The sequence below is a fragment of the Myxine glutinosa genome, chromosome 12 (assembly GCF_964187855.1).
Source record: "Myxine glutinosa chromosome 12, kmMyxGlut1.1, whole genome shotgun sequence".
Lineage (NCBI taxonomy): Eukaryota > Metazoa > Chordata > Myxini > Myxiniformes > Myxinidae > Myxine > Myxine glutinosa.
This window is the reverse complement of record NC_136272.1, coordinates 12,892,167-12,907,319: the sequence shown is the minus strand read 5'-3', so window position 1 is coordinate 12,907,319 and position 15,153 is coordinate 12,892,167. Positions and strand designations below refer to the sequence as shown.

The following is a 15,153-nucleotide window of genomic DNA, read 5'->3' as shown; positions in this document are numbered from 1 at the left end:
TTTCATGATGTATGTGATAATATAAGATCATGTACGACATTTCACCCTATCAGGAAGCGAATGTAATAAAACCATCAAAAACCGACTTTTCTAAATTTTGTGACCTTGTGGCGAAAATGAAAAATCGAGCTCTTTGGGGCTAGACACATGACATTGGCCTAACCAAATACCGAAACCCCTGTCAGATTCCACAAACTCCCTCGGAGAAGATGTAGCTTGAACTCGATTACCCCCTAAAAATACATCGTTTTCGGGCGTGGCTCCGCCCACAATGGGCGCAATACGCCCACGAGGCAGGACACAAGTAGATCATGATATCAACCTCCCACCCAAGTTTCATCAAGATCGGATGATATCATCGGGTAGTTATGCTGTGGACAGACAGACACACACCCATGACGAAAATAGTGGTCACTGTTTGATAACTCGTGAACCAAAAAACTTCATATCCGGATCTGTATCTTCAAACTCAAATCAATTCGTCCTTGTTACACACCCAACCTGTTCACCAAGTTTCTACCAAATCCGCCCATTACTTTTTTAGATATCCTGCTAATACACAGACAAATAGACAAGACACAGTGAAGACATAACCTCCCTCCATCTTGAGTGGCAGAGGCAATTAGTTTCAAATTAAATTATTTGGTGTGCACATATATCTTTACAATTGAATTGTAGCTTAAGCTTCCCCAAAAAAGTCATGTACTCCATTTTAATTTATGAAAAATGCATTCAAATAATTGCTCACATTAGGAGCCATTGACCTGCATACTACACACATCCATCGTGGTATGGTTTGTTTGAATGTTTCTTAACATTGACACTGATCTTTACACATTCGTTTGACGTTTAGTAGTACGTGGTCTCGCGGCATAAACCATCGATTTTAGGTGTACCCAAATAATAATAAAAAATAGTTGCGGCGTTAAATGTGGACTACGTGGGGCCATTATAATCGGTGCTTAACATCTGATCCACCTGAAAAAATCATAAATATTTCCTATGATTCCGGACTTTGAAACACCCTGCATTTGTATATGACTGAGCTCCTAAGCAATAAAGGACAAAATGTCCAAAAAACAACATTGCAACCAATAACCTTGTACTTGCATATTTTGGGACTTAAAAAAACAAAATTATACAAGCACACAAGCAACAACACAACACACACAACACACACACGATGGAGGCAGCAGTGAAAAAACAGCCAGTGAAACCTAGTACAGCTTATATTTTCCAAAATCCTTACAAGTAATAAAGAAATATTCAATTTAATTCTCATTCTGAAATATTTCAACTACCTGAACAAGATTCTCCAAAACCATTCTGATATGTCTGGTAAACCGCGCATTATGTAAACACTACAGACCTACAACCTTCCAGAACGCAGAAGTAACTTATCAAATCTATAATTGTCTCAAGTCATACAGAGCAACTGCGACACCTTTATAAATATCCGAATACCTGGAATATTGACAGCAGAACTAATATATATATATATATATATATATATAAATACAGAAATAAATAGTGAACTGTCAGCTCAAACCTCGCTTCGAGGATATCAACCCTTTCCCTCTCCCTGGTCTTGTTTTGCAAAGCACATCAACATTTGGTGCACGTCATCAAAACACCATATTTGGGCAAAATGTAGTCATGGTTAAACTCTGAAGCCAAACGACATTCACAAATTCAACACAAAAGGTGCACCAAAAAAGAAAGAAAATAAACCGCAGAGGGTGAAAAAACAATTAAATGAACTAGTCACGCAACAGGCAAGGTGAGTCACAGTGTTAAACGTGTGTTGGAATGGAATCTCAAATTACCTTGGATGCAAAAAACACATTCCATAAAGTTTTGTTCTTCGACCATCAGGAGGAAACACAAACTTTCATGCCAGGTTTATCCATCTTGGTCATAATGACAGCATCGTGCGACATTGACACCAAGCTCTGTACAAAGATCATATTTCCAGGATCTCTGCCCTCCTTTTTTTATCCATCAACACAACAGGCAGTTTCAATTGGTTTCCCATGCTCGTGCTGGTAAGAGCTTTGGCTCAGCAGCAAACAAGGGCTCAGAATATCCTGTAGAAGATTCTTACATTGCATGTACCACAAACACCTTCACGATTCACCAATTAGTTAAATCAACCACTTCACGCAGAACTTCAGCAACGGAAGGATCCTTGGGAGGAAAATGGAAGGAATCATGTTTTACCAGCTATAATCGGAGTTCTAGCAAAAAAAAAAAAAAGGCACTTTGAAACTTTCAATAACAAATAAATCTATTCTACAAGATGTTACAGTAAGTACAGAGCAGGGTGTTTCAAAAGTCCTGAATCATGGGAAATATAAATATTGTTGCGGATATGAGGACTGTATTTTTTTTTTGATTGTGTGCTTTATTATTATTATTATTGTTATTCTGCGCCCCCTGCCTCCGGAGCTGTGTAAAGGTCAAAGGGCGTCCCATAATTAGTCCACAAGCATACACGTCAGCCAATAATAGAATACCCCTGTTCGATAGTTATATCTTATTCTGTGTTTTAGGGTAGGCTGTGTCTCCCATTAATAGAAGTACTCCATTGCACCAAGTGAAAGAGATAGATTCCCTTCATTCCCATTCCCAAAACCTCCATTCCCCCTTTTCGTCGATTGGCAATTACCTCCCCTCCAATAACCGCCATTGACCACGAGGCAGGGTCGGAGAAGAAAGGCGTGTCTCCACCTCGTCATAGAGGGGAGGAGTGAGCCAGCCCCACTCGACCAACCATGAGCCAGGGGTTGGGCTAGGGAGGGCGGAGGAAGAGCTATCGGGGAGGTTCGCAAAGGTTGAGGGGCGGGGCCTATATAACCCGCAGCGCGACGCTCCCCAAGCAGTCGAGCTTTGAAGAAGAAAGAGAGGCGCTGAGAGGAGGGAATGAGCAGGCGTGACCGCAGCTAAAATCCGCAGCGCGACGCTCCCAAAAGAGAAGCTGAGACAAGCTTTGAGAGATGAGCTTTTACCGGCAGACGAAAGGGAGCCCAAGCCGTTGAGAAGAGAGAGGGTCCAAGAAGCAGAGCTGAGTTGTGTGGTTTTGGTCGTCAGTGGTTGCGTTGTGGTGGTCAGTGGTTGCGTTGGTTGCGTTGAGTTGTCGGTGGTGAGGAGTGATTGGACCAAGAGAACATAGAGAACATCCAAGGAGAGGACATCCCAGAAAGCACAAAGCCTGCTGTAATCCTGGAAAAGCACGCGACGTCCACAGCAGCAGCAGCAGCGGCGGCCACAGCAGCAACCACACTCAACAGCCGCTTGGGGCCTGGACGGCGGTTTTGAGCAGGGCCGCGAAGGAACGGCGGCTGCTAAACGCGCCGATCGTGCTGCACAATACAACTCCTAGCCATCCTATCCTTCCAGCCAATTCCTGTCATCATTCCCCGCGTGAGTCTGTCTTTTGTTTGTTCTGTCCCTGGGTTAATTAAGACTGTAGGTAAGCTAGCGTTGCACTGTGTATCTAATCTCGTCTGTAAATAAACGTGACTGCTTTCTTTTTGCTTGTGTGTATAATAAATCCAATTACTCTTCTGTACGTCTTCTCGTCTTATTCCTTTTCCTCTTTGCATTCGGTCGTTTTAGAGTTTTCCAGATTGGGCAGCTGCGGTGCGATACGGCCAAAGTTTGGGGTGAATCGGGTGAGTTGGGGAAGAATCGGGGGAACTGTTAGGTCGCGGTAATACACCACCGCTCGGTCAAAATAACATCTTGTCCGCGACCCGTAACAATTGGTGTCGAGGAGTGAGATTCGAGGCCCGAACCAAATTTTAAAAAAAAACATCTAGGAAAAAATTTGGTCAAAATTATAAAGTACCGAAATTTGATTTTGTTTTAAAGAAAAACCCGAATTTTGAAATCGCGCCATGGCTGGTCAAGGCGATCGAATGCCGGTGGGTGAGCTAGAGGAGGGGTTAGGAGTAACCCAGGATCAGAGGGACGAAGTAGAGGAGAACATTGGCAATATGGTTGAGGGGGTATCAGACGCACAAAATGGCGCTCTCGCGCACGAGGTTTCAGGCACGCAAAAAGGCGCCTCGCACATGCGCGCGGTAGCCGAGCCCGCTGTATCAGCGGGCTTTAACATGCAGCCGATTGACATGCAGGCCCTCATTGCGCAGCTACAGGCAGCTGTACAGATGAGTATGGGAGACCAAATTGGAGGTTTGAAAAACAGTATGGGGGTAATGAGGGACGAATTGAGGGCTGATAGTGAGCGAATGAGGGACGAAGCGAGGGCTCAGAGTGAGCAATTGGGGGTAATGGGGGGCGAAATGGGGGGCAAAATTGAAAGAAATGGGGGGCAAAATGGGAGAAATGGGGGAACGGCTAGAAGCTAAATTTGAGGGATTAGACAAGAAATTTGAGGGATTAGACAATGGGATAAAAGAGGTGAAAAATGGGTTAATGGGGTTAGAAAATAGGATGGAAGACAAATTGCGGGAAATAGGGGAACAATCTGCCAGGGAAATCAAACGAATGGGGAACCAGATAGAGGAGGTGCAAATCGGGTTAGAAAGTAAACTGGATGCTCAGAGGGATGAATTGGGACAGATGAGAGTGGCATCTACAAAAGAGAGGGAGGAGATGAAAGAGGAGATACGACGAGGTGTAAGTGAGGAGGTTTCGGGGGTACGCGAGGAGGTAAAGCGAGGCGAAAAGCGTATGGAGAAAGAGGTGAGAAATAATACGGCGAGGTTACAGGGGGGAATAGAAGATCTGACTGAGGAGGTGGAACAGCTGACAGAGGGACAAACGGAGTTAGTGGAGCAGGCTCAAAGGAACACTGCGGTACTAGGAGGGTTAAAGGCGACACAAAAAGAAATTAAAAATGACTTAATAGCGACACAGAGGCAATGTCAGAAGGTACGTGAGGGACTGACAATGAGGGTGGACGAGGTGACAGAGGTAATGGAAACGAACGACCGGCAGGTAAGGACGCACATAGAAACGGTCACGGTAGCCTTAGAGGACGAACTTGAGGAGACGCACCGGGAAATAAAAGAGGTGAAGCAAAAATTAGAGGAAGTGGAAGAAGAGGTGAGTGAAATTAAGAAGGGACGGACAGAAACTAAGAGGGAGATAAAGGAGGAAGTAATGGAATATGTACAAGGTCGGTGCTCAACTCATGATGTGCTGCTCACTAACCAAATAAAGAGTTTGCAGGTGGCTGAGGAGGTGCGGAGACGAGGTGCCAAGGTGAGTGGCGATATACGAGGAAATGTACATGATGTGAGGAAAGCTTCAGTCGGCTTGGGGATTGGTTTGGATCCGGGTGTTCGTGAAAGGCCGTTGGTGAAGTGTGCGACAGGTCTGGTGTGCGAAAAAAGAGGTGTGCGAGAATGTCCGACCATGGGGTGTGTGAGGAAAAAGTGCGCGCCGACCAGTGAGTGTGCTGTCGAGAGTGAGTCGGTCGTAGCGCGTGTGCGAGGGAGCACATGGAAGCGCGGTGTGGTGAGTGTTACGGAGGAAGTAACGAGAGAGTGTACCCCTGTGGTGAGTGTTACAGAGGATGTAACGGGAGAGTGTGCGCAAGAGGATGCGCGAGAAAGGTGTGTAACGGACAGGTGCAAGGGGAAAGAGTGCGCTGTCAAGAGTAAGGGAGAATGCACGCCTGTGGTGAGTGTTACAGAGGGTGTAACGGGAGAGTGTGCGCGAGAAAGGTGTGTAACGGACAGGGGCATGAGAAAAGAGTGCGCTGTCGAAAGTAAGGGTGAGTGCGCTGTCAAGAATGGAGGTGAACGTAGTGAGAGTGACACGGAGCGTGAGTTGGTTGTGACAGGTGAGCGAGGATGTACACCTGGAATGGAAGGATGCACACCTGGAATGGTAGAGCGTGTGTGGGAATGCACACTTGAGTTGGTCGTGAGGCACGTGGTTGGGTGTGCGAGTGAAAGCACACCTGTGATTGTCACAGAGGAGGTGACCGAGGAAGGGGCGCGAAGAGGTGTGTTGGTGAGGTGTGCGAACAACGAATGTGTACCAAAGTGTTCGGTGGTCAGGTGTGTGACCAAGTCTGTGAGTGCAATGAGTGTACCGAGGTGTGTAAGGAAAGGTACGAGGAGCATGGGAACAGCTGGAGGTATGAGCAAGAAAGGGGTAGCGTATGCGTGTAAGCATGCAGGTGAGGCATCGACGGTAACCGGGTTAGCGGTTAGAGCGACTTTTAGCCGAATCGGGCCCTCGGTGCGTGCCGGGCGGGGATCCGAGCCACGGCGGGTTCGAAAGGACCGCCGTACGCGATCCACGCTGGGCCTCGCTTGGAACGGCTGCGTCCGTGCTTCACTAGGCGGAGCGGGCAGCCCGATAGGAAGGGTCGTCATGGCGACCACTTTTTGTTGAGACGTGCCGGCAGGTCGAGATCGGGACATTGGATGGCTCCACGCTGAGGTGGTGCGTGGGATCTCGGCCCGGGTAAGCCCCCGTCCCTGCCCCGAATGCGGGACGTATCCAGCCGCTGGCACAAAACAACCCGCATTCATTGCTCGGCTGTACGAAGCCGAGCTTTAGAAGGGAATTGGCGCACCGAGAGGATCTAATAAGTAGACGGGTGATGAGGTTAGTGTTTTGGACCCAAAATTAGAAAAAGGCAAAATTTGATGATTGGTACGGTGATTGGCAGATGATTGGCAAAATTTTTGATTGGCTGAAATTTGGTGTGCCAAATTGATAGTAGGACCTCCCCGATGTGGTGGGATGGCAACTCTGTCATCCCTCACAGGGGGGGGGGGCAAAGGAGCACTAGTTTATGGGGTGTATGGCAGTGAAAACTAGCCCGGGTGGGTTAGGATATTGTGTGTAGGGCCCTAGAAGATGACATTAGGTAACGTTAAGATTAGTTAGTGACTGATACCTGTAGTGGGGACGCAGGTAGATTAGGTGGATAATAATGACGTGGTATGTGCTTAGTTTAAAGGGAAGACGGGGAGCACTAGGTTAGCAGGGCAACAGGTAGATGAGATGATGCCGTGTGTTTGAGGATTGAACAGGTGAGATTGCACAGGTGTGCATCTGGACAGGTGTGTGGAGCAGTGTATGAGTGAGTGAAGGTGTGTGTTGTGTTGACCAACTGGTCCAGGAAGGAAGGAGGGTGCAGGTGGCACCAGGTGTGAGTGCACAGGTGTGCACCAACAGGTGTGTGGAATACATGGAGTGTGGAATATATGGGGTATTGGAATGGATGGTCGTAGAGTGAGTATGGTGGAAATTGTGGAGTGGAGTGGATGGTGCGAAGGTGTGAATGGGGGAAGAGTGGACCCCCATCACGGATACCCGGGGCGGGTAGTGTAAGTGTTAGGTAGAGGGTATAGGTAAATTGTGGTTGGATATTGGCATCTGTGGTGCGAGTGGAAGAATGATGTTTGGATGGGTGCATTAGTGTTGTGGAAATGGCTGGGCGTGTAGCCTGTTAGTGTGTGTAGTTGGTTTGGGCACTCCACCACTGTGAGGATGTCAGCCAGGTGAGGCCGCAGGTGGGCTCTGGGAGCCGGTAGTTGTTGTGGATGGGGCCCGAGGATCCGGAGGACGGACCCGGGTAGCCCAGTGCCAGAGGGCACCAAGGGGTGACAGAGCCAGGAGGGGGCTTCCCCAGTTAGATAGGTTAGGGTGAGGAGCAGGTAAGCTCGGGAGGCAACTGCAGTGGTGGAGGTGTGCAGGTGGGTAGACCTGCTGGGAGAGCTACACGTCACAGCCCAGAAATGGTGCAAGGGCACCGGGAGATGAATCGGGGGAGTGAGACCCCAAATTGAGAAGCACCACAGTTTGGTCAATGGGAATTGGTTTTTAGAACCCATAGTGTAAGTTGGCCAATGGATTGGCAGGGAGAGACCCCGGGTAGTGTAAAGTGTGTTAAGGTCATTTAGAGGATAGTTAGGATTGGAGTCTCCTCGCACCATCTGCATCCACTCACCTGAGGTGACAGGTACTCCACACCATGCCATGTTTTGATTATTTTTTACTGTGCAAATGTATGGAATGTGAGACGCATCATGACGTGGGTGTGACATTGTGCTTGATGTTCCATCTCTTCCTCCTTATGAGGATTGATGACGAATTTGGTGATGGCAAATTTTGGCTAGAGGGATTGTGGTGACGAATTTGGTGTAAGGGAAATGTGGGGAAGACGTGACAGTAGCGACGAATTTGTAAATGTGTAGATTTTGTAAATATGGGGTAAGGGCAAGGGTAGTGTAGGTGACAGGGGGGGTGACGTACGGTAGGGACGAGCTTTCTCATTTCGCTCTCCGTACGCATTTCGCCTTGCATTGCCTTATTGACGTGTACCCTTGTGACCTTACCCCTCGCTCATTTGTCTTTCCCCTTTTGTCTCCCACATGACCCATGCGCCATGGGGCGCCGAGGGGAGCGTGCGTGAGTCGGCTATTGGGCGCCCGGAACTCTCAGAACCAGCTGTCTGCATCGATGCACCACATGATGGACCACATGTCTGTGGCCGAGCACCACTTATGGACCCCATGGGTTGGGGCATGGCCCCTCTGCTGGAACCGGCCATGAGGGCCCGAAATCTTGCTGGCGGGCCTTGGCCACAGGGCACCGATGCCCCACAGGTGAACCACACGTAGTCGGCCCTGTGGGCCATAAATAAAGAAAATAAAATGGACACGTTGGGCACACTTTATTGCAAATAGGCCGCCAGTAAGAAAATGAAAGAAAGACAACAACTGGAAGACAATAATAATAACCAGCAGAGGGAGCCGAAGAGCAAGAGACACCTGCAGGGTTAGGGGTTGTTGTTTTTATATTCTTGAACAATGGTGACTGCACCGATTGGTGCTTGGGTGTGTATTGGTGCATTGATGCAGAGCAGACTGTCTCCCCCCAGAAAGAACAATCGCAGGTCCTGGGTTAGTCTTGTAAATAAAAATAGCGTCATTGTAAATAATGCTCCCCACCGTCAGTGTGTAGTTTGAAGACGATTCCGCAATTCGGTTAACTGTGGGCGTAAGTCTGTTAGGCAGGGTGCAATGGAGCAGCGGGACACATTTATTTATGTTTTAAAACTGTCGCACTCAGGGTCAGGTTAAAAGTAGAGGGAACTACACCTACGTGTCACACTAAATAAAAGTTGTAGGCCCGGGCCGTGCCTAAGAGGAGGAGGGTGCAGTGTTGCGGATATGAGGACTGTATTTTTTTTTGGATTGTGTGCTTTATTATTATTATTATTGTTATTCTGCGCCCCCTGCCTCCGGAGCTGTGTAAAGGTCAAAGGGCGTCCCATAATTAGTCCACAAGCATACACGTCAGCCAATAATAGAATACCCCTGTTCGATAGTTATATCTTATTCTGTGTTTTAGGGTAAGGCTGTGTCTCCCATTAATAGAAGTACTCCATTGCACCAAGTGAAAGAGATAGATTCCCTTCATTCCCATTCCCAAAACCTCCATTCCCCCTTTTCATCGATTGGCAATTACCTCCCCTCCAATAACCGCCATTGACCACGAGGCAGGGTCGGAGAAGAAAGGCGTGTCTCCAAATCGTCATAGAGGGGAGGAGTGAGCCAGCCCCACTCGACCAACCATGAGCCAGGGGTTTGGCTAGGGAGGGCGGAGGAAGAGCTATCGGGGAGGTTCGCAAAGGTTGAGGGGTGGGGCCTATATAACCCGCAGCGCGACGCTCCCCAAGCAGTCGAGCTTTGAAGAAGAAAGAGAGGCGCTGAGAGGAGGGAATGAGCAGGCGTGACCGCAGCTAAAATCCGCAGCGCGACGCTCCCAAAAGAGAAGCTGAGACAAGCTTTGAGAGATGAGCTTTTACTGGCAGACGAAAGGGAGCCCAAGCCGTTGAGAAGAGAGAGGGTCCAAGAAGCAGAGCTGAGTTGTGTGGTTTTGGTCGTCAGTGGTTGCGTTGTGGTGGTCAGTGGTTGCGCTGGTTGCGTTGAGTTGTCGGTGGTGAGGAGTGATTGGACCAAGAGAACATAGAGAACATCCAAGGAGAGGACATCCCAGAAAGCACAAAGCCTGCTGTAATCCTGGAAAAGCACGCGACGTCCACAGCAGCAGCAGCAGCGGCGGCCACAGCAGCAACCACACTCAACAGCCGCTTGGGGCCTGGACGGCGGTTTTGAGCAGGGCCGCGAAGGAACGGCGGCTGCTAAACGCGCCGATCGTGCTGCACAATACAACTCCTAGCCATCCTCTCCTTCCAGCCAATTCCTGTCATCATTCCCCGCGTGAGTCTGTCTTTTGTTTGTTCTGTCCCTGGGTTAATTAAGACTGTAGGTAAGCTAGCGTTGCACTGTGTATCTAATCTCGTCTGTAAATAAACGTGACTGCTTTCTTTTTGCTTGTGTGTATAATAAATCCAATTACTCTTCTGTACGTCTTCTCGTCTTATTCCTTTTCCTCTTTGCATTCGGTCGTTTTAGAGTTTTCCAGATTGGGCAGCTGCGGTGCGATACGGCCAAAGTTTGGGGTGAATCGGGTGAGTTGGGGAAGAATCGGGGGAACTGTTAGGTCGCGGTAATACACCACTGCTCGGTCAAAACAACATCTTGTCCGCGACCCGTAACAATATTTTTGAGACAATGCCTTTGAGGTGGATGGGACTTCGTGGACCAATAGAACGGGGGCAAAGTCCAGATTTCACGCCACAACTTTTTTTTTTCTTTAGGGATACCTGAAATCAATAGTTTACATCACGAGAGCACGTGCTATTGAACATCAAAAGAATTAAATCACAAAATAACGTGCTAAAATCGGTGTGTTAATGTTTAAAAAAAGCATTCAAGGAAACCTCCATACAAGAAGGAATATGTGCACGGTTGTAGTGCTGCCGGAGAACACCGGAGCACCGCTCCAGCACCTCAATCCATCCGAAGCGGAGCTTAGATCTGCAAATCCTTTTTTTTTAAAGACCCTAATGAAAATCAATTATTCATTTTCAACCTAAAATTTGTCAACATTATTTACTTACCTATTTCAGGCTGGCAAGATAGCCTAAAGGTATGCGCACTGGCCTCTAAGCCATCTAGCCTGGGTTCCCAACCTGACCCAGCTATAAACCCTCATCCTGGTGTTTCACAGGCAGGGCGATTCATCAATCTGTGGGCCGTCCCTCGGATTGACGTTAAACAGGCGTCCTGTTTACCAGCATTCACTGCAGGATGTTAAAGATCCCGCGGTGTCCTTTGCGAAGATTACACCAGGCATCACCGGTACTTTGATCAAATTATAAATTCCAGATACAACGACTTAGTCGAGTGTCAGGCCTGGGCAGTTGGTTTGTGAAAGACCTGGGTCAAAACACTTCACCCCCCCCCCCCCCCCCCCCCACCCCCGCTAACCCCACAATAACGTCGGAATAATTGTGGCCACTAAAGAAGAAGAAGATTTATCTATCCAATTATTTATCATATCCACTATTCGATGCGAAAATGCATTTTTCTTCATGAAGATTAAATATATCGTGGCGTAGTGGATGCTGTGTCGGTGTGCATTTTTAAAAGTTTCGAGAAAAGGTTTTAAAAACAAATTAATGTATCATAATCAAACAATTTTAATTCTTCTAATGAAATATTTGTTTTTCAGAACAAAAACTATATGTGCAATGTTCCATTAAGACATCTAACAATGCACTGAATTTTAAAGATGGCAGCACCCAGTAATGAATGTCGGTGAAAAACAAAAAATATATATAACATCGTTCATTTGTAAAGAATATTCAACACATCCCTTCGTGGTTGTGTGGAAGAGGAAACGGGAGATGCAAGCATATCCTTGGATAGGCCGCAAAGATGGAAAACCCGGGTGGATGGTTTGTGTGGAAATTGACAACTTATCAGTTTTCATGTCCAATGGATCGAGACTTCCAAATGAATGCCATTAATGTACCTCTTGTAATATATCCAACTATTCCTGGTGTTGGCTTAGCGGTTAGGGTGCTGGCTGGGGATCCTAGGATCCTGAGTTTGAATCCCGGTCGATCGCCGAATTAACGCCAGGGGAGTCGACTAAGCCTGTCATCCTTCCGGGGTGGGCAAATGGAGTACCAGCTTGCTGGGATGAATGTGCCGGTGTGTGTCCCGGTTTAGAATAGGTACACCGTATCCCTGCGTGTTTGCAAGAGGCAACTAAAGGGTTGGCGTCAGGAAGGGCATCGGACCATAAAAACATCGTCTTAAAAAGGGAACCATGATGATTGTAATGGGGCCCGCAAGGCTAACCCCCGCTCTAGCAGGGAAAATGGCCTTAAAAAAGGGCTGATTTTTTATTTTTTTTTGTAATATATCCAACTGGAGTGGATGTTTAGCATCCGAGAGAAAGAAACTTTTAGAACACAAACAGTCGAAAGCTCACATCGCTGTGCAATGTGTCGCTAAAAAAAAGCAAACAGACCGTTGGGGAAAAAATAATTTTGAGAAACTCAAAACGTTAATGCCGTGTTAAAACGTCATGTGACGGTAGATAGGGCAATGACGTCACGGCCGATACTTTTGAAGGGCTCGGGTCGGTACCTCACAATTTGAGCAATTATTAAATAAAATTGTAAAATTTAGATATACGTATATATATATATAAACATGACTCCAGGCTTTTGAAACACTACAATAAATTGCTGCATCTTCTCAGATCAATCATAACTAATCAACCATTCGGAACAATTATTATTTATTTATTCAGCCGAAACAGTTGCCAGGAATAAAGGCACAGTCGACTAGAGATCTGTTCTGGCAAAGTATGTTAGGGTTAGGGTTATTAGGGTTAGGGTTATTAGGGTTGTTCGGGTTGTTAGGGTTGTTAGGGTTGTTAGGGTTAGGAAATTGCAATGCAGAGGAATGAAGAGAGAAGGAATGAATGCAAAGGACTAAAAGAGGAGAATTATGAAGACTTTAGACAATGTGAAAGAATAATCTGTGTTTACATTCACCATGCCTGTGTGCTTACATGGTCTGATTTCATGCCCTTGGGTAACAACATCCAATCAACTTGAACCAGCACGAAAACACAGATAAGGCATCAAAGTCAATAAACCCAAAGAGCAAGGAATCAGGACAGATTTCCCTCCTTAATTTGACACCACTTCTTTCAACATGACGATTGGGTGGGAAAAAGGTTTTCCATAAACTTTGCTTCAACTTTTGACTCTCATCACCGTACACACCTTTCCATGCATCACACGGACGTTTCAACAGGTAACCGAGTGCATGCCTTCAATGGACAAACTTTCGCTTTCAGGCAGTTTCTCGCTTGTTACAGACACGGTGAATGAATACTGATGACGGATTCCACGCCCCTCTGACGTCACAACCAATACATGTGCGCCAGCGAGCCGCGGAAGAGACGCACAGAGGAAGTTTTTTTTTCAACGAAGGAGGAAAATAAATAATTAAATACAGAAGATTGCGAATTCGCTTTAAAAATGTTCAACAGCCAAATCTGTGACAAAACTTATGTACCGAGTTTTGGTACATGTACCGTTTTGGTACATTTTTGGTACAAAAATTATGTACCGAGTTATTGAACCTGCTTGGCTGGGGTTGAAGCATCCCTGTTTGGGTTTCCTTTGGTACAGCAGGTAACAATTACCTAGGAGATCCCAAGGAGGGTCAGAGGCCCGCACAGAGCAAATTGATGGTCCGAGAGCAAATTAACCACGAAATAAATGGCACACAGGAGTTTTATCGTGAGAATCACCTCAGACTAAACGATAGAGTACCGAGTAACGCTTTAAATCTCTTCACCCGAATGACCACGTTACAAGTGTCATTGAGTGTGTGCCCCGAGGAAAGGAAATATAATGCAATATGCTTTATTTCCATTAGCACATATTATTGCGCAGTTTGGACCTCAACAACATTTACACCCACTTACGAGTAAGACGAAAAACCGGAGCTGGCAGAGCTGTAGCAAGTCCATGATACGAAACACCGGTCCTACAGCTCCGCCTGCTCAGCTGGAGATCGACTTCCGGTTTACGCAGTGGTCCGACCGTGCACATCCGGCGTACGTAATTTTTTTGGGCATTAAATCAAGAATACCGTTCTCTTCACGACTAAAATATATACATCGATGCACAATTTACCTTCGACGTTGAATGTTTGCTCTATAATGCCGATACATGTTGCGAGCGTAAAAGTGACGCAAGCAACAACACCGACTAAATACATCGCTTATAAAGGTCCAAATGAAAGCCGCGTGACTTGCTGAATTAATTGCGCGCGAAACAGGGCTTTCGGCCTTTCGTAATTACCCTTCGCTCGCGAAGCAAAACCAAGGTTAAGCATTCGAGTGCGTACGGGCCGTGTCTGCATTTTAAAAATTCAATTTCTCGACAACCGTTGGTCCGATTGACACGAAATTTTACCATAGGAGCGCCTCCGCATGTAGAAAATTTTTATTCATAATTATGACGTCATAGATCACGTGGTACGGGCGCCATCTTGGAAAAACGTTACACCTCGATATCTCCCAATTCGCTCAATGGAAAAAATGGAAAGATGACTAATTGTCAAGTACTGCCCATGGGGAATAAGATATGTTGATGATGATGTCATCGGTGCCTTAATTATGACGTCATAATTCGACAAGTACAACGCTTGATATGTCCAGTATGAAAAAAAAAATCCTCTGCAACTGTTAGTCCGATTAACACGAAATTTTCATGATAGGTGGGCCTCCTGTAGAATATTTCAATGATTATTATGACGTCAAAGGTCACGTGGTACAGGCACCATCTTGGAAAAACTTCGCACCTCTGTATCTCTGAAACCACTCCATGGAAAAAATTGAGACCTGGCTCGTTGTCAACTACTCCCCATGGGTAATAAGATATTGTGGCGGACACATTGTCAATGGGCAATAATTCCGTGCACCAGTGGGTGGCGCGAGTGTCCGGGCATGGAAGCGCGTGGCCTCGGGGCCTCGGGGCCTCGGGACATATATGCGGGCTCGATAGTCGAGCCCGCTCAGTGCTTACGTGCAAGCTGTTAATAAAGCATTCCAGTTTGTACAACGCGTGGTGGCCTACCTTCTTGGCAAACGAATCGTGTGTGCACAGCACCACACTGGTGACCCCGACTGGTTCAGCCGTAGCTGACCCCCGAACGCGCCATGGCTACCAACGCTGTCGCCGTCAAACTCCAGGAGTTCTGGGAAGCGCAAGCC

General features: G+C 46.9%; 1 protein-coding gene across 2 annotated transcripts in view; it reads right to left on the bottom strand.

The window, feature by feature from the left end:
• The window catches only part of ERP44 (endoplasmic reticulum protein 44), a 77,431-nt gene extending 63,442 nt beyond the window's left edge, over positions 1–13,989 (bottom strand). Inside the window, exon 1 of one of the 2 annotated variants that reach the window (XM_068133242.2) lies at positions 13,861–13,989. In XM_068133242.2, coding sequence (XP_067989343.1) covers positions 13,861–13,905 — 45 coding nt within the window. In that variant the 5' untranslated portion in view covers positions 13,906–13,989. Of the gene's footprint in view, positions 1–13,150; positions 13,264–13,860 lie in introns of those variants that run through there. The other variant, XM_068133244.2, reaches the window with a different exon arrangement.
• Between the last annotated feature and the right edge of the window lie 1,164 nt (positions 13,990–15,153).